Raw genomic sequence first — 24,036 nt, 5'->3', positions numbered from 1 at the left:
GTAGTTAGGACCTGTTTCATATTGAAATATAGTCATGGAAATATTATTGTTGAAAAAAGTTTCACTGTTAAAACAAATTCAGCCTAGTTTTGACCTAGATGTATTTAATCTGCATATCACAACAGGCTGTGACGCCTTTTCCATGCATCCCAACTTCCTGCTCTAGACTTCTGCTAGCAATATGACAACTTCTTGAAACACTTTTTTAAGACATCATATGCAAGACAGTTGAGCAAGAATACAAGAAGACCTGCATCCCCTGCAAGGCTCTCATCGTTGCGCATAAAAAACAGCTACTGACTGTCAGTACCGGATGCTGCAACTAAGAAGAGAATGGATGTCCAGTTCAATAATCAGGTTCAGATAAAGGTCCACTCACTAATTCATCTGCTCCTGTTGTTCAGCCAGCAGGTAGAGACCGACTGAACAGAGTCCCAGTCGACTCCCAGCGCTACAACTCTCGTAACCAGAGATGATACCTTGTCAACAAACACAAACCAAGATCTCAGACCAGTGACCAGAGCAATTTTCAGTCTCGTAGACGTGATTGTTACATTCACTACGAGATAGCCAGAGACAGCTAGCCACCTGGAGTCATGACAGTCCTATAAACTGCAGCAGGTGCACATGTAGTGTAACTATTTATGCCAAATTAATCAAATGAATTCAATATATGGCCCAACCCTACTTCTAGAGGTCCAAAAATTTTCAAACAAATTTATCCCTGTTTTACATGTCTAGATGTCTTTTTCTACTTAGCTACTTTGCAGAATAAGGATGGAAAGCTACTAGATGTCCAAAACCATTTACTTTTTAACTTTAGACATCTTGATATTTAATGATCTGCATGCTCCATCCCAACCTGCTACTTCAGACTTTCTGTAGAAATATGAAAACATGATGGTACTTTCTGCTTTCCCACTGAACACAAGTTGTTTTAAGCAGCAATCAATGCAGTAATTTTTCCAGTGAGGACAGTCACTAACATAATTTTAATTCAATTTCTTCTTCGTAAACCTCCAATTAACGAGCTTGCATTGTATAAATATTATTTTTGTCCCTGCCTACTGAGGCGTAACACAACAAACAAGATTCTTGCCTCTAGAGCAGCTCTGCCTCAGAAAAATGTTTGTACAATTACAATTTCAATCTGCCAACTGTAAAGGTTTGATTTTACAGAGGTGAAGTAGGGGGGGGGGGTCACACTCCTTATCTCCCAGTATGTCACAGCCAGACCCACATCTTTAACTGACAGTTTCATCATGATATATGGTACCCATGCTGGCTGGGGCAGTACTTCAATTTGACATCTGAATTAATACGGTTGACTTTAATGCTGGTCAGTGCAATTTCAAACCCTCTTTAAATTCATGGAAATCCATGGGTGCAAACGACAGTTCTCACAGCAAACAACAGTGCCTGCACAAACACAAAGAATAGAAAAAAAAAAGGGAACAGGAAAACAGCGGAATAAGTTTGGATTTCCAATTTACACTGATCCTCCTAGCCCATCAGCATTTAAATGAAAATATGAGTCTGCAATCAAAAAGAATCTATGGATGGGAGAGCAACTGAAGCGTGAGAGGTAAGATGGGTACGATAGTCTGGGACAAGCGGTGCAACTCAAGCGGAGGGAAGAGGAGGAAGCTGGCCAAAAACAGGGCTTTCCATAAAATAATCAGCAGCTTTCAAACTGTCTTTCCACATCTCATATGGCACTCGTTTCTCAACAATGTATTTCATTACCCGTCTTCTCCACTTTTGATGCAAACATGATCCGGGGGCAGGGGGCTTATTTTGTTGGTTAAAAATTTAGTTTGCACTCTCTGTACTTCTCCGTTTGTCCCTTGCTTTTGCAGTCCCGGCAGAGCTGTCAGTGGGCAATGTCATGTCTGGATTTGAAATAGAAAGAATTCATTCCATTTTGATCTTCAGGAACGTTACCAGTGACATTCAGAGGATGCAGTTTCGACAGACAAAGAAATGCAGCTAGTTCCAGTAGGGATGTTATCTTCCTCACAGGACACTGCCACTAGAAAACTATTCGCCGGTCTGGTTTGGTGTCAAATCACAAAAAATGTCATTCCTTCCCCCAGTTTTTCACATGTAAATGAAGCACTCTAGCAATAGAGGGAGAAGATATATGTTGCTCAGTTTTTATAACATCAAAGCTGCTGTGGATATCGAAAAGGCCAAAAGAACATGACAGCGGCAGAATCCCTGCAAACACATCCATCGTGTTGTGCAGACATAAACTAGACTGCATAGTTCAGTTCAACTCCATTATGTTCAAGTGCATCACTTCTCTCTCTTCAACCAGGATTTCAAGTGCTTGTTGCTGCTTAACTACAGCATGGGCCTCTTTCTTGCCACTTTTTCCTCCTTGACCGATTCTGCCTGCTGCACTTTAGAAAGGCTGACAATGAAACTTTAAGTGCAACACACACTGACTGCCTTATGTAGTGTCAACTGATAGCACTACCATACCAGACACACTATACAGACAGCAGTAGTACAAGTAGTTAAAATAATTCCTAAAGGAAAGATTAAGACAAGGTTTAAGTCCTACTGAAGTTAATCAGCATATTCTCTGTCTACTAGCGTATACCTATCTGCTCTGTAAATCTAATAAAATGAAAAAAAAATCAGAAACCTAAAGGGTGAAATTTCTATTTCAGATTTTTTTGGTCTCATGATTGTGCTCCTGACAGAATTTGACAGAATACCCTTCGATCTCTGTCTACTTAGATGGAGATCTTGTTTCCATATAGCCAATCAAATCTTGAATAAAGCAATAAGGTGTTGTTCTATCATAGGCAGCGCAGATGGTCACACTGAGCCTGATAGCATCCTGCTACACAACACAAGAGACACTCTGACCAACAACCTGTATTAGCTTTCCTGCTAAAGTGAACACACATCTTGTCCTGCTTATAGAGAATGTGAAGTTGACATCACACCATGTTGAGTGATCCTGCTGCCTTTCTGTTGGTGAGCTGGAGCTATGAGTTGGTTCCTTTTAACAATGTTCCTGCATCAATGAAAGTGTGTTCTGCAGCTTACACATGTAGGCATTTGGAGCATTGTCTACAGAATGTTTAATGTAAGTGAAGTCCATTGAGAAGTTTAAAGCAAAGCTGTAAACTGACTGAACAAGCTGATACTCCCATCAACACACCAACACAGGTGCCATCATGCTGTCTCTCCTGGCTGGGCAGACTGAGAGGATGATAATCATCTAAGGAACAGTTGGTGTTTGTCCTGCAGCTTCTGCTTCAGTCCTGCATCAAGCTCCATTCTATTCATGCATCTCATGTTGCTGCATCACTCACTGTGTTGCAGCTCTGTCCCTCCACAAGATCCATCAGATTACTAAAGCTTCCTAAAAATATGAAGTTCTTAAACATTTGACTGCGATTGGACACTTACTGGTGATAACCTGTGATATAACTGAGCAATACTTAAGACACACTCCACAGCTTAATGAAGGACAGTTTAGAATATATTTACTCATGAACAGTTACTACCCTGTCTACATGAAATATGTAATATTTAAACTTTGGAACATCTTGTATAATACTTCCGTCCATCAAAAGACCCACAGTGAGGGACAGAGCTCCATCACAGTGAATGATGAAGACCATGGCAGCAAAATTGGACTGCCCATCCAGGAGAGACAGCGTGATGATGACCTGTGTTGGTGTGTTGATGGGAACATCAGTAGTTTCAGACAGAGGGTTGGGGTTGAACCATAGCTGCTGGATATCAGTGTAATCCTTCACATGCTGCTTTTCTAAAATGAAGTTTTATTCTATACAATTCTGATGTGGTGTTTTTTCCTTCATATTATACACTACCTGTACTTAAGTGTTGAATGTGACAAATAGAACTTATGAGTACAGTTTTGTTAACAAGCTAACTAACTTTCCTCCTTTGTTCTGTATGACTATTATTATTATTATTGTCACTTCACAATAAACTTAGCTACAGTTCAGATAATTATTTTCATGTTGAACAGATGCTTCCTCGCTGACTGTCTAGTAAGTTTTGTGTTTTGTTTGGTTTAATAATTGAGCCAAATATTGGAGTGCTACTTTATCTTTGCCAGTATGACTGTGCTCTCGCAGTTTGCCTGCTTGTGAATTAGCAGATCTTGCCCCCAGCTACGTCAAAACTGTTCATGAGCTTCTAGGGATTTGTAACTTTTAAACTATTTAACGATTTAAATAAACTTTTTAGACAAAAAAAACAAAATTCATTGTCCATGTTCTGGGACTTCAGCAGTCTGAGTTAACCCAATCAAGAGGGTTACAGTCTTGTTAGAGCCAGTTCCTGCTTAGTGATACTATTCCTCTGCAGTGTTTCAGTGAGGTAACACTGTCCAGGGAAAGACAAACAGGGAATTTCAAACTAGAAATACACAAACGTTAATATCAACTTTGATTTGTCTAACTGAGACTGCTGACAGGTATCATAAATAGTTACATAACCCTAGGGGTGAGTGAGAATAGCTTTTTTTCTTTTAATTAAATTTGGGTGAACTGACCCTTTAAGTTGATGTAAAATTGAATAAAAGACAGGCTTTGATTACATAATTTAAAATGATCAAAATTCCAGATAAAAATAACAATCACTGCTACTACAAAGTCACAAAATTTCAGTGTGTGTTAGTAAACAAGTGCCAGCTTGAATGTGGACTGAGATAATCACTGCCATTATGAGTCACAGTAAGCTCCTAACATGCACACAGTAGGTGCTGTTGCTGTGACTAGTTTTTGCCTGACTGCTCAAAATGTGCCCCAAATCACCGTCCTCTCCCAGCTTATCTCCCTGCATGCAGGACCCAACCCCAGTTATTTGTGATAATCCACAGATTGTAGGCAGCTAACAGACATTTGTTTTACGACAGATGCCAGATTCAGATAAACATTTAATTAGCAACTCATCAGCTCTGTCAAAGCTAATTACCCCCAGTCTCCAGCCCCAGCCAAAAACTACTCCTCTCGCAGTTGGTCTGCACAGCAGCTGACTCTGCTGGCTGTAGCGGGATGTGTGGAGCCGGAGGCTGAGTGTAGCCGAGGCCCCCGTATTGTACCAGAATTGTGAGCAGCTAATCCGGCCTTTCTGCCACATCTGACTCTTCTGGGTCAGAGCAGTGAGGAGAATGGGTTAGATAGAATTACAGGCTGAGACAACATTGTGCTATTTATCAGCACTTTACACGCCTGTTGTAAAAAATTACTGCTAGCGAGGTGTCTCGGCAGTTCTTTTGGTTGTCACAACAGCACATTTCTTAGTGCTCAGAAGGAATGTGGTGTGAAGTTTTGGATGGGTGGCGGACACACTGTTTGGCTGACAAGTGGTTTCTGGGTATTTGTAGTGCAAAAACAGCACAGAAGTGACCACTTCACAGCAAAGATGCCCACCGAAAAGAAGAAAAGTGGACAGAAAGTGGTGATAGCAAGTCTGTCCCCCACCAGATGACCACAGGATGACTAGGCGTCGCTCAGATGATCATTTTGTTGGTTTTTGTGTTGTAGAACATATAAGGAATGACTTGGTGGATAGTACATGCAGTCAGTAAACAGTGGGAATTCAAGGCATCATCTCCGTGGTTATCAGTTATTGTTGAGCCTTGAAATCACATTACCGCATTTCACTGAAATCAGAATTCTGCATGCTTACATATCATGCACAGCAAGGCATCTCTATAGCATTCACATTAGTGGCTTCTCTGGACTGACCTGTAACCTAGCAACCGCCTGACGTCTCACACAAGCAGATGATTAAAGGTACCTTCTTTTCCATTCTGAGCATGAAACCTTTGATAGATTTCCCCTCCTTTGACTCCAGCATCCTCTCCTCAGTAGCATGCCAAGAACACTCATATTACCTACAAATATGAAATATGAATCTCCATGCTGTTTTTAGCCTTTAGAGACTAGGGGTCTGTAGCCGCTGCAGTCTAAAGAGCCCCATCATTAACTGCTCTGGAGAGCTGTTACATGCATCTGGCTTTTCATGTCACACCAGGACAACGGTTGATCTGCAGGGACGGTTGGAGGACTCTTTGGTCCAAAGTGAAGCTCCAAATCAGTGCCTACACTACTCCGTGAGCAGGAATAAATGACACACATGCTAGTGATTAAGAGTTTGGAAGCTGCTGTCCTTTTTTAGGCTCTCCAAAACCAGAAACACAAGAGCTAAATTACAATGGATTAAACAGTGTTTTAGTCTACATTAGCTGCAACTGTTGCCCAACAATACCTGGCTAACTAGCTTACAGTAGTAACCTAGTGTTATTTCTAAGGAGCATATCTTTACCTACAAAAATGTCCCAAAATAATGTAGCTAGCTAATGATATGCTCCTGGGAAGTAATGCTAGATTGTTACTGTATACTAGTTAGCCAGGCATGCTAATGTTTCCAGCTCATGTAGCAACAAACAATACCTCTGGCTTTTAGTGTTATATTGTGTGTAGCCATCATGTGCATAAGAACTTTTGAAAGGGCTCTCATTTAAAGGAGTTTTCAATCAACTTGCATTGCTAGCGTTAGTGAATTAGCTATCGCTGGATTGGAAACTGAGGTAAAAACCCCAGTTGAGACACACATTCTAAATGTGCTGTATACATGTCCAAAGAATGCTCCTAAAATCCAAATAAGATCAGCATATCCCACATGTCTTAATCAGAAAATGCTACATTCAGAATAAGGCCTAATTCAGAATAAACAAACAGAATATGCTGTTTACATGACCCGTATCAAATTCAGAACATAGTCATATTCGGAATAATAGTGGAACATTAGTGTGCATGCACACGTAGTCACTGGCTGGATTGGGTTTCTGTTCTGCAGACACAGCAGCTTTTCTCTGTTACCAGCCATGTTATAGTGGACCAACTGGACCAGTGCCCAGTACTGTATAAACAGGCACCATGAAGGAGAGGATGGAAGCTAGCCTGAAAGCTATGTTGAGCTTGCACACCTATTCATTTTTCTAATACTAATCCTGTCAGTTTTAAAATATTACATGGCCAAACTGTCAGGGATATTTGATTTTGGTAAGTGTGTTAATGTTGTGAGTCTGAGTGATAAACTGGCTAATTTTACTGCACTGACACTTACTCTGCAGGTAACTATATACGTTGCAGTCAAACATCTGCAAGTGCATTTTTGCTGCATTGAGCTGCAGGTATTGAGAATGGTGGGTGTTTTGAATGCAGTGTGGTATGAATAATTAGTCTAATACAGTAGTCATATCAGCAGCGGTTGTAGTGTGAATATAGACAGTAGAAATAGGTTTACCAGGAAAATCACACTGAAAAAATGGTGTAAATCTTTGATCATGGTGCTACAGGTGCAGCAGCTCCTCACAAGTTTTGAGGAACTAGTTCATCTATTTATGATTGAATTTTGTCCAAAAACATTGTTGAAATAAAACTCAGTTTCAAAAATTACAAAGAATTTCATGTGGTAAATCTCCCACAGTTATCATTGTAAACGGCATCCGTGCTGTGCTAGAATGGAAAGCTTGACATGTATAACTGTGTATCTGCTGCTGCACTACAGGCCAAATGATTCCTCCCGTGCAGAGCCACTCTACAGTCGCATGGGCGCTGTGCACGTGTACACAGGCAGAATAAATTTTCATAATGCCACCTGAAGGTGTAATTTGGGAGTTCTACATAAATTGCCTCACCCTGCATCATTGCTTTCCTCCTCCTACTTCCCCTCATCTGCTCCTCCTCCTCACGCCTCTCTGTCTCTGAGCGCATTGTTAAGGCTCTCCAATAACCAGATAAAGGAGACGCCGGGGAACCTGGGCTGAGACAGCGAGAGAACAAGCAGAAAAGAGGGAGGGAGAGATTTTTAAAGCTGGGTTATACTGTAGAGTGTGCATGTGCATCTACTGTACATGTTGAGGGATATATCTGTGCGACTCCACACTTTTTGCTTTGGAAAGGGTTTTTTTTAATCTCAAATGAAGGAGGAGGAAAGGAGTGAAGTGGGGAGAGGAGGAGGATGAGGAGGAGGAGGAGGAGAGAGGGGGAGAGAGTTGGTCTAAAGACTTGGAAGAGAAGAGGCAGGACTGGGAGACTGGAAACGGGAGATAGGAAAATGACTGCATATTACCACTAAAATGGGATATATTGAAGAGTATGTGAAAATAAAACCGAATGCACAATCTGGAATGACAAGATAAAACATCTTTATTCAAGAAGTTTCAGAAAGGTGGAAATTACTTGTACACATAGAAAAATATATGCTTTATATGATCAATTAAGACATGATTATGTTATAAGAAAATGGTGTAAATGGTGTAGGTAGTGTTGTAGATGTGTGAAATCATCTGTTAGTTAAATTTATTGTGATATTCCCCACACAGCTATAGCTTTATAACACCTCCTCAAAAAAGTGACTCATACATAGAGAATATTACTGGAATTTCTGCACAAGCACACATAGATAATTAGCATTTTAATAACTTAGATACAGTAGTTCAAACAAGGTCTACAGACGAGTCATGGATGATTTTAACTACTCAACTACTTATAGGCCCCCCAAGCCTGCATTTAAAGGAGATTTTGAGCATATGCATCCTCAAATGACAATGAGACTATGGAACTTTTATAGAACCGCAGCCAGTTTAGCTGTAAGTGTCACCTACAATATCATTTAAAACTGAATCTCCCTACATTTCCCAATATTCTTTTGACTCAGGTGCCTTAAAGACATCATCATTATACAGCCTCACTGAGAGCAAATGCACAAGCATCAAACAACAAACATGTCTTTATGTGTTTACTTATGGTTTAACTTTAGTGAGACAAGCACTGAACTGTTTATCTGTGTCATGATGAATCCTACAGCCTGTTTCCACCACAGGAACCTTTTCAGGTGCTTTGAAAACTTACCTGCTAACCAGGGATTAAATTTAATTTCTCAGAAATAGTTAATTGAGCCAAAAAAAGTTACTGGGCAGAATTTGCAGGACTGATTGATCAAACAAAAAAAAATTCCCAGCTGAGACAACTTGTATTCATTGACAAAGTAAACAGCACTAGATGCTTACTGACGTTAAAATGAAAGTCATGTTGTTGGCTTTCTGACTAGTCTAAAAAGAGAGAAAGTGTGAGCGAAGGAGAGAGCGAGCAAGATCGAGAGAAAAAACATTTATTTTTGTGTTTATGTGCTAATTTATGTGTTAAATTGTCAAGTTTGCATGTCTCTTTTGTAACTATTCATTAAATTTATTCTAACATCAGAGTCGCACCACAGTTAATGAGAACAACACAATAACTGTTTCTTTGTGTGTGAACACTGTCTTGTACACTGTGGCTGTTTTTGAATCTGTTATGAGAGTAATTTATCTTATCTTCATGGTTCTAACATATTGCACGAATGCAATCAGGAGTGCTTGAAGAGGACTTTAAGTTCCTGGTTTAGTTGCTGGCATTTGTTTGAAAAGGGACAGTTGTGTAACAGTCGCACAAGTGCAGAAGAGTCATAAAGTCAGTGACTCAGTAATACCAGTTACACAGCAGTGTCTATTTGTTTGCTATCTTGAGTGTATTGTATTGAGCAAGAGTGTTTTATTGTTTATGAATTCAACTTTTCATTGGAGGATATGGAGTTATTTAATGTTTTTTTATCTTTCAAAAGTTTCATAGTCTCACACTAAAATATTTGGTCCAAATGGGATCCAACCCTTGACCCTGTTAACACAACCACCTTCACGATAAAACCTCTCAACGCCTGCTAGATCTGCAGAAGCAAAGCAACTCCAGCTAAGGTCCACTTGGAGGGGTTTTCTTTGGTCTTCAGGTTGAAGGTCCATACGTAGGTGGGTCCCCTCTGGCGGGTCTTGTAGACGGGACACTGGTAGACATTCCTGTTCTCCTGTTTGTCCACAGGGATGGCCCTGATGAAGATGACCGGCATTGTCGGGGTGAGCTCTTTCAAACGGGCGTCGACAATCAAGCCAGTCTGAAGGAGAGAGAAAGTACAGTGCAGGGGAGGAAAGGGAGGGTGGGAGGGAAGGAGGGGGTTGACGAGCCAGTCAAGCAGAGACAGAAACATTTCACAGAGCTGAGGGAAGTAATAAATTAGTGTGAGGTGCAGTGAAAACTTGCCTGTCCATTACTTGTACTTGCCATCGAGGCTGCATTTAAGAATGTTCTTTTTCAAGAGAGAAAAGAAAAGATGTTTGACTAATCTTGGCTGCCACAAGCGATGTTAGACTTTCAGAGAACACAACATTGTTGTACCCTTGAAAAGTGGTGAAAGTCAACAGAGTTTGAGTGGAAGTCAAGCTGCTGTGCCTCACAATACACACTCTCTAAACACACTGAAACAGTGTGGTCTGTCTCATTAATTAATCCTCCTACACTTAGTGCCTGACAAACAGAAGTTTCCCCATGCATGCACAGTGACTTTCAGGAATGAATGTAAATCCTCATGACTTTGGAAAGCTCAGAGGACAAAGCTATAATTGCGTCTGCGATTGCTATAAAACTTTAAAGAAGTGTTAAATACCAATAACTGTATGTCCATGTGGTAAATACAAATGATGGGTATCTTAAAGCGGGCCATGTGGGCTCGCTGAGATTCATGATTAATTATTTTTATGACACTGTATATTCACTGTTACTAGGGGAACAGATAGCTAGTTTTATTGTTTAATCCCACAACATATTGAGGGAATAAAAATGGATTAGTGTGGCAAAGAGCTGGAGTATTCATCACCATTAGTGGTGTCCATCACATGAACACACAACCTTCCCCTGTATAATGTCTGTATTTCCACCGTATCTGTTCAGCGCACAAGGTGTTTATCATACACAGTATCTAGCTGTCTTTGATGTCTGAAACCCCGCTGAATAAGACGCAAGCTTCATTAATATAGATGAGTGGGTTTATTATAAATCTTTGACTTTTATTGCTGCGCACAGCTGTGTCCAGATGTAGCACTGCTTACTCTCCTCTTCACACTCTGCTACTCCCCACCACTGGCACAGGACTGAGGGCGTGAAGAGAGAAGGAGGAGGATGAGGAGAAGAAGAGCGGTGGGAGGGAGGTGGTAGTGGTGGTGGTGGGGGGGGGGGGAGTCGTGAGGAGAAGCCGACCCGGCCCGTCTGTCCGCCTGTCTATTTGCCTGCGTCTCCAACTTTAATGAAGAAAAAAAGGAACCACTCCACTAAAGGGCGATCTAAGTGTTCAACTGCACACTCTGCACATTCCCTAATTAAGAAGTCTACAGGGATGCTCCTTGAAAGCTGGGCGCATATACAGTAGCTGTATGTATGTAGATAGATAGAGCCCTGGGAAGCTGAGTAATGCACTGCACTCTGAAAGCTGAACACAAGCAGGATGCAAAGCAGAAAATTAAACCAAAAAGGGAATGTGGAGTCCCTGCAGGGGAGGGAAATATCAAGGTTTCTTTACTTGACTCAGTTTAAAGATGCATTTTGAGGTTAGCTCACCTTATGTTCATGTGTGAGTCTGTCATCCATCATCAGAGGTAGTGTGAAAAGGAATATTACAGTATAAGCTCCTGTTATTTTTGTTTATTTTCTATCTACACCGTGTCATGACATGATAATCAGCCATTTAGCAACTCTGTGACAACTAACCTGCGTGTCCCAGCGTGCTCCCTCCATGTACAGCCCATGTACGTAAGCCCCCTCACGAGGCGGGGAACTAAAGTCCTCGCGATTCTTCTTGGTGACATCACACTGCAGACCCATGCTGTCCAGAGGCCACTCGTTCCTAGTCATCCAAACACAAGGAGATTTACTGTATCACAGGCAAGTCGATTTAATCAGATTTCCACCTGCGATGGCTGCAGGCAAACCGAGCCTACTGTGCAGTACCTTCGAGCCATGGCCTGCATGATGGCGGTGAGGAAGGACTGTGGGTTGAAGAAGCCGGCCAGCCACACTGCAGAGGGCAGGACAAAGTCTGTTGACCAGGCTTCCAGCTCCTTGATCCTGGCCAGCAGGTCAGTGAACCACAGGGCCAGGCCAGACATGGAGGGGTAAGCCCGCTTGGTCCAACTGTCTGGTACCAGGTCCAGAAAAATAGCATTCTGAAGGTTCTCCATGTCACTGGTCATGGTTAACTCTCCCTGAAGGGTGGCGGTCACAGAAAAGAGAATATTTAACATTTGAAGTCCAACGAAAATCACAAAAGTCAAAAAAGTGATTTTCTAATTTATTGTTAACATTGTTATTATTTAAAGGAAGGTGTTTATGACAGTGGTAGTGGTGGTATTAAAGAGTAAGGGCCACAACATTTAGCAGCAGAACAGCTAACTGTAGCACAGCTGACTAGCTTACCAGCTATCTAGCCTGCAAACTGAAATTAGCATTGCACTTTTCCCCCAGTGGATGTGAGTTGATATGTTAACCTTGTAAGCAAACAGTTGCTTATTTCCATATCAAGCAGTTATGGAGCAACATTATCATTCATTCAGAGTCGTGTTTCTGTCCCTCTGGTGAATATAAGTCCAATATTCACTCTCTTTCAGCTCTGTTTTTGCTCTCTACCAACTCCTGAGGGAAATATCTGGCTCTTTAGCTGCTAAATGCTCCGCTATGTTCACCAGCTAGTCTACAGCTAACTGTGTCTGTTTGCCGTTTGGTGCTGAGCAGACAGTGTACGGTGGCTTTTTAAAACTTTTTCTCTGAAAACAGCCTCCTGCTGCGGCCGAAAACGACGCTATGAGAGCGCTGAGAGTGAATCAAAACAGTAAAGTTGCAGCCGGACAGATAAACAATGAGCTGAAACTCACTATAAAGCTCTTTAAAGCCAAGTGGAGCTGCAGAGTCACTGATAATTCTCTGTAGGTTCATCACTACAAATGAAAGTCATTTGATTGATTGTTATTATAAAAATATCAATTATAGCCACTTTAAAGAGCAAAGCTGTATGCTGTAGCAGAAAAACTGCAATTTTAATTCAGTTGGGCTCTTTTACTGCTTTAATTTGACTTTTCCAGTGTTTATCTTACTTTAATGAACAGGCGGCATGCGCATTTTAGAAAAATCTGTTGTATAATTTGGCTCTCATCCTGTTTCGGATCAGCTGGATATGATCTATTTTAATTAGGAAGACTGTTCGGAACGTTGACAGCCTCTTGTACTGCCTCTTTTGTACATTACAGTTCTTCATTTGGTCTGTGAATTTTCATTACAGGAAGGAACCAAGAGTTCAACGTGTCACTTTCTCAGCAGCCAAACATTGGAGGTGACATCTCCCAGCCACGTAAGGTGCTGAACGGTAACAAGCCCTCAGAAACTACTGATGCATACATAAACATGAAGACAACAAACACGCCAGATAAGGAAAAATGCTGTAAGATAGAGAAGATGGCACTGAAGAGTAATGAGACGGCATACGAGTGAAAACAGTGGTGTCCTTCACCAACTGATACTGGAGCTGATGTATTGCTGATGTATAGATACCTATATGTGATAGTCATAACAATTCTTTATGAGGATGATAAGGTTTCTATAGATTGATCTATATCGGAGCGTTTGCTTTGAACCTTTCACCAAAATAATCCTGAGCCGTCGGTTCAGCCACAGCACACTTGACATCACCATGGCACTATGAAGCTGCACCATCTCACCAAGGCTAACATTCTGATAGTTCCTATTTATTCCCCTATAAAGACAAAATATGATTCCATTTGCTGGTACAATAGTCTACATGGCTTTTAAATCACTGAGCCGATTTATTGAGGCTTGTAGCGTCGGGAGATCGAAGCCTCATAACTCCTGACAAACGGTTTTACACGTTTTTCTCCTCCTTTTTCTTTTTTTTCCCGTTTTGTTGTTAACACATGACTCAGTCAGGCTTGACACACACGGTGCAGACGTCTCATTCCTTTTTCTGCTCCTCTGTAAGCCAGATCTCTGAGTCATTCTTAAGACCGGGCTTCTGACAAACAATAGAGAAAAAGGTTTAGTTATGCAGGAACACTAATGCAGCAGCCTGTCGGTGTCAACTGCAGCCCAGCCAGCGTAGTGTGAATCATAGATGTTGGGGATAATTGAGGGTTTTGTGGTGGATTTCGAAGGACAGTTCACTCAAAGTACATTTGTTTTCCATTTAATGGTACTATGCTGGTGCTCAGTCCCTGCTGGGCCAGTGGGATTTGTGGACACACAAGGGTCATTAAAGTGCTTCCAGGCAGTACGCAGCAATAGGAAAAATAGTCTGAAATAACTGACTACAAAAACGACAAACCTTTTTGTTTTGAAGAGAAATAAGAAGCTCATAGCAGACTGCACATTTAGATTTTTTTATTTTTTTATTTTTTATTTTTTGACTTTTTCTTTTACAAATATGTAGTGTGTGTACATTTTGACACAGGGCTCCTCTACAAGCCACGGAAGGCATCAAGATTAACTAATAAAATAATGGTTTGCAACTAATCACATGACAAAAAGCAAATGACATGTGGTGACTGTGGGACTTTTTGGGTCAGGGTCAGTTTCCTGCCTTGGAAGCCTAATGGCTAATAAGGCTGCTTATCTATTCTGATGATGTGAGCAATGTGCCTCTGCACTTATAACAGATGAACGATGGAGTCAAAACATTTGGTAACAACTATTACAGCATAAGTGAAATGATGTGTAGGTGAATAAAACAATGCTTTGAATTAGCCATTTATTTTACATCATATTTTGCTACGCTACAGAGCAAATATTAAAGCCGCACTCATCAATATTTTTAAAACAACAACTGATCAAATGATTATGGGTAATGTGAATGGAATTGCTTGAAGTGACAAACCCACAGAGAATTATCACTCAACTCTGCAGTTCCTCTCGGCATTTTAGCCTCTTTCAGTTCATTGTTTTGGTTTTACTGTCTGCAACTTTACTGTTTCCGTTCAGTCTCACTGCTCTCATCAACCTCGTTTCAAGAGGCAGCAGCAGCAGCAGCAGCAGGTACTTGTTTTCAGTGAAAAAGCTGTGATAAATTCACTGTACACTAACCTGAGTTAGTAACTAGCTAAAGAACATAGCGGAGCATTTAGCAGCCAAAGAGCCAGATATTTTTCAAAACAGAGCTAAAAGGAGAGTGAATACTCAATTTACATTTGTTGGGTGACCAGAAACACAACTCCAGATGAATGCTAATGTCTTAATTCTTCTGTAAAAGACATTTGTAGCCATCAAAAATGTTCTGTAACTCAGTGAAATCAAAAATCAAAACGCCATGATTAATAAAGAATGAAATCATTATTTTATCTATGAAGCATGTCATCGCACATTTATTTAAACAAAAAGCTGACAAACTCTGTTGAACTGATTGGCTGCCACAGCAATTATTGTCTTTTCATTTATAAAATGCTCAGTAGAAAAAGATTCAACTGAAGAACCTTCCATGTCTGTTGTGTAGCTATTTCAATCTGAAGAGCACTGATGGTATTGCACTAGTGAGGAGCATAATTATCATGATCAGCAGCCCTTCTTCCAGCATTACAGTCTTCTCACCTTGAGGCCCAGGCTGAGCTCGCGGAGGGAGCGTCTGATCTCCTGGGTGAGGAGGTTCATGCGCTCACACTCCTGCAGCGCCACCACCTGGTAGGGAGTCCTCTCCTCCGCCTTCCCGAGCAGCTCGGCCATGTTGAACTCCTCCGGGAGTTTCTCCATGATCTCCTCCAGCACCGCGCGCACCTTAAGATGAGTTGACAGTAAACATTATTGTTTGCTCGTCAGAACATCTGTGTAGACCTACTCTTCTGGATCATCCTACTGTTTCTATTAAAGATACTCAGGGCAAGAACAACAGAAGGGGGAAAGAATACTCCTTGAAATAAAAGACTTGCGAGAGATTGAGGTTATCTGCGTCAGATAAACTCAGTAGTGCCAATGTTGACAGCCTGAGAAACTGTTACAGTTTTAAATAGACAGTACCATAAATATTCATGAAGATATATTTTGCAACGGCAGCTCTTTGTTTTCAATAACAGTCTAATCCCTTCAGAAAATCAATGCTCACATCATATTTTTGTGGGTAAGTGATGAAAGCTAATGTCTGTGTCAACATTTTCCCAAGGCAACCAGCATTAGCAATCAATCAGCGGATTAGGTGCCGAACAAAGGATATGAGGTCATCATATCTATGGATTTTTCAGTTCAAATATCTGATCTGGGCTTGGCAGCTACTGAGCTCGCTGAATACAAAGCTGGCCTCGTTGGTAAGCTCTGCATGGCTGTCATCAGTTAAGACAGGGGTATCTAGGCTTCTGAGCCAGAAAGGTCACACATCATAATACATCGAGGAACAGAAACACACACACACACACACACATACAACATGCAGCGGCTAATATGTTTGATGCTAGATGGGTGTTTCATAAAGCAGGAATAGCAGTTACTCCAGGCTTCCTTCAGTGAATAAGGCTAATTTTTAGGAAAGTCTGTTTTATAAATGAGGTTTAAATAAGTCTGATCTAAGTTGCCATGGAAACCTATGTCTTCAGACTGGGAGCAGGAAACAGCTAGCCTGGTTAGACTGATACTAACACCTCTAAAGCTCAATATTTAACACATTACATGTTATTTAATAAGTACAAAAACAGAGTGTGACAACCTTTAATATGTAACTCTTTCTCCAACTTCTGTTTTTTAGTGACAAGTTGTGCTTTTAGGGTTATTTTCTGGACTTTTTCGTAGCCAGGCACAGTGATATCCTGGCGTCTTTCCGTCACCATGAGGTTGCCTGGCAACCAGCAGTAGGTAGGTGGATTAATTTTACCCTTGGTCAGAGCAAACCTGGCTGTTGCCCATTTTTTCCCAGCCAGAGAGTAGTATCAATTTTCTCATCTACTGTAACTCTTGGCAAGAAAGGAACTAAGTATGTTTCCCAAAATGTCCCCAAACTATTATCTTTAACTAGAGATAAAATCAATCTGCTAGCCTGTAACAGTGTTTTCTCCAATTTCCTCCCTGACAGTCCCTCTTTACTGTTGCTCTGTGAACGGCGTCACTTTAATCTGGAGACACATTTATTGTTTCTGCTGCTGTGTGATGCTGCAGGTGTTCAATAAACTCAAAAGCTTAATTAATAGTTGTACTTTTTAATAATTCTGCATGTTCCCGCGGCTATGCACTTATGATACACTGAAAATTTACAATAGTCATTCTACACAAGCAGAGTACTGCAACAAACTGAACTAACAGAGGAGCTCAGTGGACTTGAGTTAATCTCTACTGAGTCACTGCTGGTGCACATGTGGAAAAAAAGTTCTCTTTCGCTTTGTTAGTGACAGTGTAATATTTTCCATATTTTATCTTCTTCTTTAATAAGATATTTTCTGTGGCAGTGAACATCACAGTATTGTCTTTTCATATCAGTTTTCTTTATTGTGACTTCATCATCTGTGCTCCATGTCCCAGGTTCAGTTTTATAGTGTCATTTAAGATAAATCCTGCTTTCCTGAGCCACCTTCATGAAACATTCCCCAAGATTCCTGAAGCATGTAAGAGAAAGCAGTTTATTTTGCTATATCACAACCACAGCAAATGTTACCACAACGTAACTTTCCCTTTTAATTGACACTGTTTTGCACTGAACAAAAAGCAATTATTTTGGATGAATAGTGTTTTAGTTCATGCTTAAGAGCCATCTCATCATTCGCTAGAAGAAAAATAAATATGTTCTTATTGAAAAGGAAAAAAACTGTACAGAAATCAGACTGAATATGGTATTAAGAGTAATAAAAAATCCTTTGCTGCTTGTTTCAAGCAACAGTAAGCATAAACGACTTTTTAACAAAGCTAACATTCAGACAAGCAAGACCCTTATTTATGTTATTAAAAAGTGACACTTGCTCCATTGAGGGAGTGTGCAACGCTGCACACGCTCTCTGACAGAATATTTGTTTGAGCTTTTACACCCAAATAAGCTTTATTTCAGTGCTGAACCAGAAAATGCACCAGAAAATGCCATCTCTGTTAAATCACCCTGGGTGCTGTCAGGGGCCCCAAACAGTTGGTCTGCAATTTATTTCCAATTCAGTGTGCAGCAGCGACAGAAAATGTCACCTGTTGTCATCATACCTTTAAGATTTGCTGCTTTTTCACAGAGTTTAGTGCGACAGTTGTCTTTGTGAAAGGCCGTGGTTTACATATTTGCTCAGGATATCTTCTGTGTGTGAGGGCTTGACTTTCCAACAAGCACATCGGGATCCAAAGTCAAGTTCAAATACTACCCTTCTGTCCCCTTACACCTCACGGACCTGCCGGCGGGTTAGTCATGACAAATCTATGCTCTGTAACCAAACATCTTTCAAATCCACAGAACCTGATTTTAAATTCCAGTGGAAGTCTTTTCCAATGTGTCCAAAGATACTAAATATGTCAGACTGAATTTTGGGGAAATGTGTATAAAATTCACAGACCATAAAAAGCATGGAGTCTTGGGTTTGAATGTTTCACTCAGACGTCATACAGGTACAGGGCCCTAGCTATAATTTTGCTTCCATGCAGACATTTGTTTGTAATATTTTCATACCTTTAGTAACTTTAAAAAATGTGCCTGAGAATAATCCAATATATAAATATAACTGTAAACCTACCTGTCTTTTAACCCTCCTGTTGTCCTCGGGTCAATTTTGACCCAGGAGGACAACAGGTGTCATTATGTGCTGTCATCAAAAAAATTGAAATGGTTTTAAAACAGTATCCTGACTAAACTTTTACATATACCAGTCTGCCATAATCCATCAACATATTTTCCTCTGATCTCAAGTATAGTTAAAATAATTCAGAATTTCTTTCCCGGGTCAAAATTGACCCGAGGACAACAGGAGGGTAAACCAAACCAGGCAAAAAAACACTTCTTATCCAAAAGAGGTACATCTAGGTCTCTGTAGCTAAAACAGGTTAATGTGCTGTTATCAGGCTAAAATGACCCTATCAGTTCTCATCCAGCTAATTAGATTCTTTGAACACAGTTAGAAGATTGATAGTTATCTTGAATAACAGTGCACTCTCATTTTGAAATAAGGAGAAAGTTAAACCTCACTCATGATTAGCTGAGTGCTGATCATGTGGTTGCACTTGGCAATACATTCATGGACATAAGTCTCATTTTATGTGTACTGATACAAGTGTTATTTTGTTCTACATTGTGCTGCACTGTGTTTCCAGCTCCCACACTTCTATTGTTGGTATACAATTAGTTATTATGAGTAGTAGTTATTATGATTATGAGTATGTGGTTAGACCATGTGTGATGTTGTGGTCATGATTAAACAGATTTAGTTGCATGGCCAATTATATTTAAAACATTATTATTTACATTCTACTTTATAGAATTGATCTATAGTTTATGTACTTATTTAAATTTAAATTTAATTGATTGTTTAAATTCAACTAAAAAACACTGTGTACACTTATAACTAGTATAACACATAAATTGTAGTGTTGACATGTGATGATAAATTCCCAGTCCCCAGACTTTTAACAGTCAAGGTTTTAACTGGGTTGAATTTAAGGAACTGATTTTATTCTGTGGTGTGTTTTATCATATATGGCTATTTTATTATAGTAAAAATTATAGCAATGAGTTGGTATAATTTCATCATTTCATCTAAAATCTTCACCCCTACAAGAAAAGTAATTTGTATGTGAAAATTAGTTCATATGTGGGTGTTTGCCCTAAAACTCTTGGTCATCAATGATCAAATCAAGCTAACTCAGCTATCTACAAAGAACAGAACAGATCAAATAGCTTCAATGAAGAGCTGGAACAAGCTGATAAAATATATGATACTACAGCATATATGTGATACTGTCAGTGTGGAATAAGAAGATTTTTCCAATCTTGAAGTTACTTAAGGGGAAAAGGAAGGAAACTGGATGTTAAGGCTTTAAAAACTGTACATTCAAAATTGTGAATGACAATGTAAATGCATCATAAGAAGTCCTGATGGTCACAAAACTCAAACAAATCCAATGAATAGTGATGGAGTACACTGAGACAACACAATGGCTTTTTGAGATTTCCTGCAATGATTTGAATAAGTTATGTCCAAACTGACGATGCAAGTAAAATCAACCATTTGTTGTTATTTTTGCTGTCATTGTGAAAAAAACTGATTTAGATCCTGGAACACTATGAAGAAAATAAACGTAAGCAAACAGAATCTAAACACAATGGAACTGAAATCTGTTCAAGCCTTCCCACAGATGACCTGTGCAGCGACAAATATATGTCCTTGACTATATACTTTTGTGTAGTTGTGGTCTGGGGGCTGCACTAGCCAATCAAATTCATGCAAGTGCACATTCTGGCTAGATTACTTTGTACTTTCACTGTATTTCTACCATTTGTTGTGATGACAGTTAAAAAGATTGCCACCTTGAGTGTCATCTTTCTAGAGTTGTAAAATCCTGTTTCCTGGTATTAATAAAGTCCCCATCCACTCAAAATGTGTTTTTCTACTTGTTCCTACAGTTGGATGTCTGAGTTTGACTGTATAGAATGATGTATGTGCAGAGTTTGTTTTCACATTTGTTTTCTGGAGGAGGAAAGTTCCTCTGTGCTCACATTAAATCTGAGTTTAAGGCGTGTACCTATGAACGTGATTTATGACAGCACGACTAGTTTAGAGCCAATCGGGTCCCTTAAGTGTGATGTGGAAACATGAAGCCTCCAGTGCTCATACACTGAGAATGAACTTTTCAGTGAAACAGGAGACATCTTGTGTCCAGTGGTTCAACTCTTGAAATGAAAGATATTTACATATTCAGAGATTTTGGAATTTTTAATGAGGGAAAAGGAATGGATGTTATTTTTAGGACTTTAACGAGATAATTGAACTTTTTGGCAGAAAAACTATATTAGACACAAGTGATTCTTCAAAGCAGAGGATATGTCTTAAAACATGTCTGGAGTGGATCTTTAAACAGTGTACAGCGTTTGATAAGCTTTCAAACCCATTGATCTATTACTCAAACTTAACTTCCTGGATCAGATTCAGATATCTGTTACATTTTTTCCTGGTAATGCTTGTTGTGGCTGAATGGGAGCAAATCCCTGCGACCAGGTTTCAAGATGTTGTGGAAAGTCTTCCCAGGAGAGTGGAGGCCGTTATAGCAGCAGATTAACTCCAGTGGTTGAGATGAGATATTTAACAATCACATCTGGATACTCACATACTTTCTCCAGTTGTTCGTACACACTTTCGGCGTTGTTTATGTTCACATACCAGTCTATCTCTCATGTCTACAGAGTGATTGCATGAGTGGTCTTCTTTACCTTCTCCTCCCGCGTTGTCCCGCCGCCCTCGCCGACTCCTCCGTCCCTGGGCTGCATCTCCAGCACCGTGCGGAAGAGCTTCTCTGAGGTTTGCGTGAGGAAGCCGATCTCAGCGTTGGGATGAAGGCCGTACAGGTAGGGGGACTCGGCGGGTAGTGTGTCGTCAATGTACTGGAGCACGATAAATCAATGTCAGAACATCAGAATGTATGAGTGATGCATTGCTAGAAATCATGACCCTCATTTATATATATTTCTTCCTGTAAAGTAAGACAATTTAAATCCAAGTATTAAACAGGACAATATTTTAACACCAACTCTAACTGAGACTTAGATTATTTTAAATGAACAGCATGGAGATTGGCAACTCCAATTACTTCCTGACAGAAAAGTACCAGCCTTTTTTTTTTTTTTTTCCCCCCCTCACACAGGTGTTTCTTCTAAAGTACTGCTGACAAAGGACAAGAATGGAACCATATAAATGATGAGATATTTCTGGGTGAGATTCAAACACTCAGGATCAATTGACAGACTGCTAATGAATGTAACAAGGAGAAGGAAATGTGGCATTTTCCATCTGCTGGTCCATAATGAATATCAATGTGCTTTTAAGTTAGAGCAGATGAAAGTGGAAGCTCAATTGAAAAAGGCTGCTTTTTGTGGGGCACTTACATTAAATAAAAAAAAGCTCTTCTAATCATAATGTCCTGATGAAAGTTTTGATGGAAAATATATTGGCCTTTAATACAGAAACACTTAGTAGTCAGCTTTTTTGATCTCTTCTGTACTTGCTGGCTAACTTTCGCTGATTGCATACACCTGTATGTTGTTGAAAGAAGAGTAAAACTGCTGAGTCACCAAGTCACCCCTTTGTGCTCATCCCACCGCTCTCCTCTACTGTAGGTTCGCTCCAGATGGTTGCGAGGGAGGCATTGGCCTAACAGACCACCCTCTAGGGACCTGCAGGCTTTTATAGCCCCTGTTCTTCGGCCAAATCTCAACCCATCAGCTCTCAGCCTGGCTGTGTGGTGGCAGCGGAATGTAAAACGCTTCAGCCCTTCCCACTGGAGCAACTATGACAGCCAGGATGTGCCCATTGAGCAGCACCCAGACTGAAGAAAAATTAAATACAAGTCGTCCTCCTCTGGCTCCCCGGGGACCACATGGGGCAAATCTGGACTGTCTGCCCGAACACATTTTCTGAACCGCTGTTATTCATAAAAATGTTGGCAGTTGTCAGTTTTTCTTAAGGGACACCAGTTAAGCTGGTTCCTGCTGTCATAAAATGAAGCTTTAAAAAAAATATCCACCCCCAAAAGAACAACTCTGTCTCTCCATCCAAATTCCAAACAGAGATGACCACAATATGCTCGGCCAGGCTTATTTATTAATTTCCCTCTGAAGAATGATCAATAATATCTGAGCCTTCACAGTGAGCTGCAGCAGTTGACACAACAACCTGCCTCCAATCTGATTTCACCCTGTCAATCAAGCTTTCTGTTAAAAAAGATAAAATGACATCATATGACAAGCAAGGTGAGGAAGACTGAGGTGAAGCAGTAATCTAAGCAGTCAGTGCTCTAAAGCAAAGTCAGGCTTCATTATGTCGACGTGATTAATGGTGATCACACAGGGGATGAAATCATGTATCTACTATATATTTGAAATGTTTAGCTGTCAGTGGCTGTAGGTGGTGCTGGATGCAGGTAGCTACGTGGTTGGTAGGTAGTTTCATTTGGGGCAAAATGGAAAAGTTAAGAAATGCACTAATTGTATTGTTCAAAAAAAGTTAATTCTGGATCTTGGTAGATCTTGTTTTCAACCACATCTCAAGGTCTTCATCAGTGAATGGAGTTTTGTTTTTTTTTTGTCATGGACATGGCTCAGTTGTCATCGACTCTAGTGAAGACAATGCGGCTGCAGATTCAAGAAAAAGATAGTAAGTGGTCCTTCTGTAAGGAATCTTTTGACAAACTACAGTTAGTTGTTTCATGTTTGGCAGAATAGGGTTATATGAAATGTCATTATCGTGATTCAGCCAATATGATGCTGACAAAGGTCAGCACTGTAAATATGCAGATCAGGTTTCTCCTTCTGGAAGGAATTTGGATGTTGTTCTTGTATTTGTTTGTCTAAATGTCCATATCATCACCTTATAAAGTTGTTATGGGGAACGTGTTAAGCATACAGTTTTGTATTTATGCACCTAGCAGACATGGAACAACATGAGCAGTCATTTGGACTTGTGTTTCTGGCCACATTAGTCCAACATTCACTCTCTCTACTTGTGTTTGGTCTCCACCAACTTCAGAGTGAAATATCTGGTTCTTTAGCTGCTGAATGCTCCACTATGTTCACCAGCTAGTTGCTAACTTGTCTGTCTGCTGTTTGGCGCTGAACAGGTAGAGTACAGTGGGCTTTTCTTACTGAAAGACAGACATGATGAGAGCAGTGAGACTCAACTGAAACATTAAAATTTTGCGCCATAAAACAAAAACTGAAAGATGTTATAATATTGGGTGATAATTGTTTGTGGGTTTGTCACAATGACACCCTTCAAAATACACATATTCATTTGAGCCACTGTAAAAAATATTGATGAGTGCAGCTATAAATTCTGCGTTAGTCTAAATGTAAACTAAATAAATGACAGCCCTACAATGCACTGATATTCTGTTCAGATATTTCTTTCTGTTTATCCAAAGGCATGCTGGGATAGGCTCCCCCACGCTTAATGCGAATGAGCAA

The 24,036-nt window shown here is 40.2% G+C and overlaps 1 protein-coding gene across 9 annotated transcripts in view; it reads right to left on the bottom strand.

The window, feature by feature from the left end:
- Positions 1 to 24,036, bottom strand: part of dnah9 (dynein, axonemal, heavy chain 9) — a 178,908-nt gene that overhangs the window by 15,843 nt on the left and 139,029 nt on the right. For 5 of the 9 annotated variants that reach the window (XM_042398383.1, XM_042398387.1, XM_042398390.1 and 2 more), the window contains 5 exons: positions 21,289 to 21,459; positions 15,513 to 15,695; positions 11,877 to 12,130; positions 11,637 to 11,772; positions 8,196 to 9,990 (listed from right to left, as the gene is read on the bottom strand). In XM_042398383.1, coding sequence (XP_042254317.1) covers positions 9,763 to 9,990; positions 11,637 to 11,772; positions 11,877 to 12,130; positions 15,513 to 15,695; positions 21,289 to 21,459 — 972 coding nt within the window. In that variant the 3' untranslated portion in view covers positions 8,196 to 9,762. Of the gene's footprint in view, positions 1 to 7,702; positions 7,828 to 8,195; positions 9,991 to 10,136; positions 10,183 to 10,904; positions 11,171 to 11,636; positions 11,773 to 11,876; positions 12,131 to 15,512; positions 15,696 to 21,288; positions 21,460 to 24,036 lie in introns of those variants that run through there. The other 4 variants (XM_042398386.1, XR_006092993.1, XM_042398385.1 and 1 more) reach the window with 4 other exon arrangements.

Source organism: Thunnus maccoyii, chromosome 20, assembly GCF_910596095.1.
Source record: "Thunnus maccoyii chromosome 20, fThuMac1.1, whole genome shotgun sequence".
In the NCBI taxonomy this organism is placed as follows: Eukaryota; Metazoa; Chordata; class Actinopteri; order Scombriformes; family Scombridae; genus Thunnus; species Thunnus maccoyii.
Note: the sequence above shows the minus strand (reverse complement) of the source record. Positions and strands in the feature narration are given on the sequence as shown.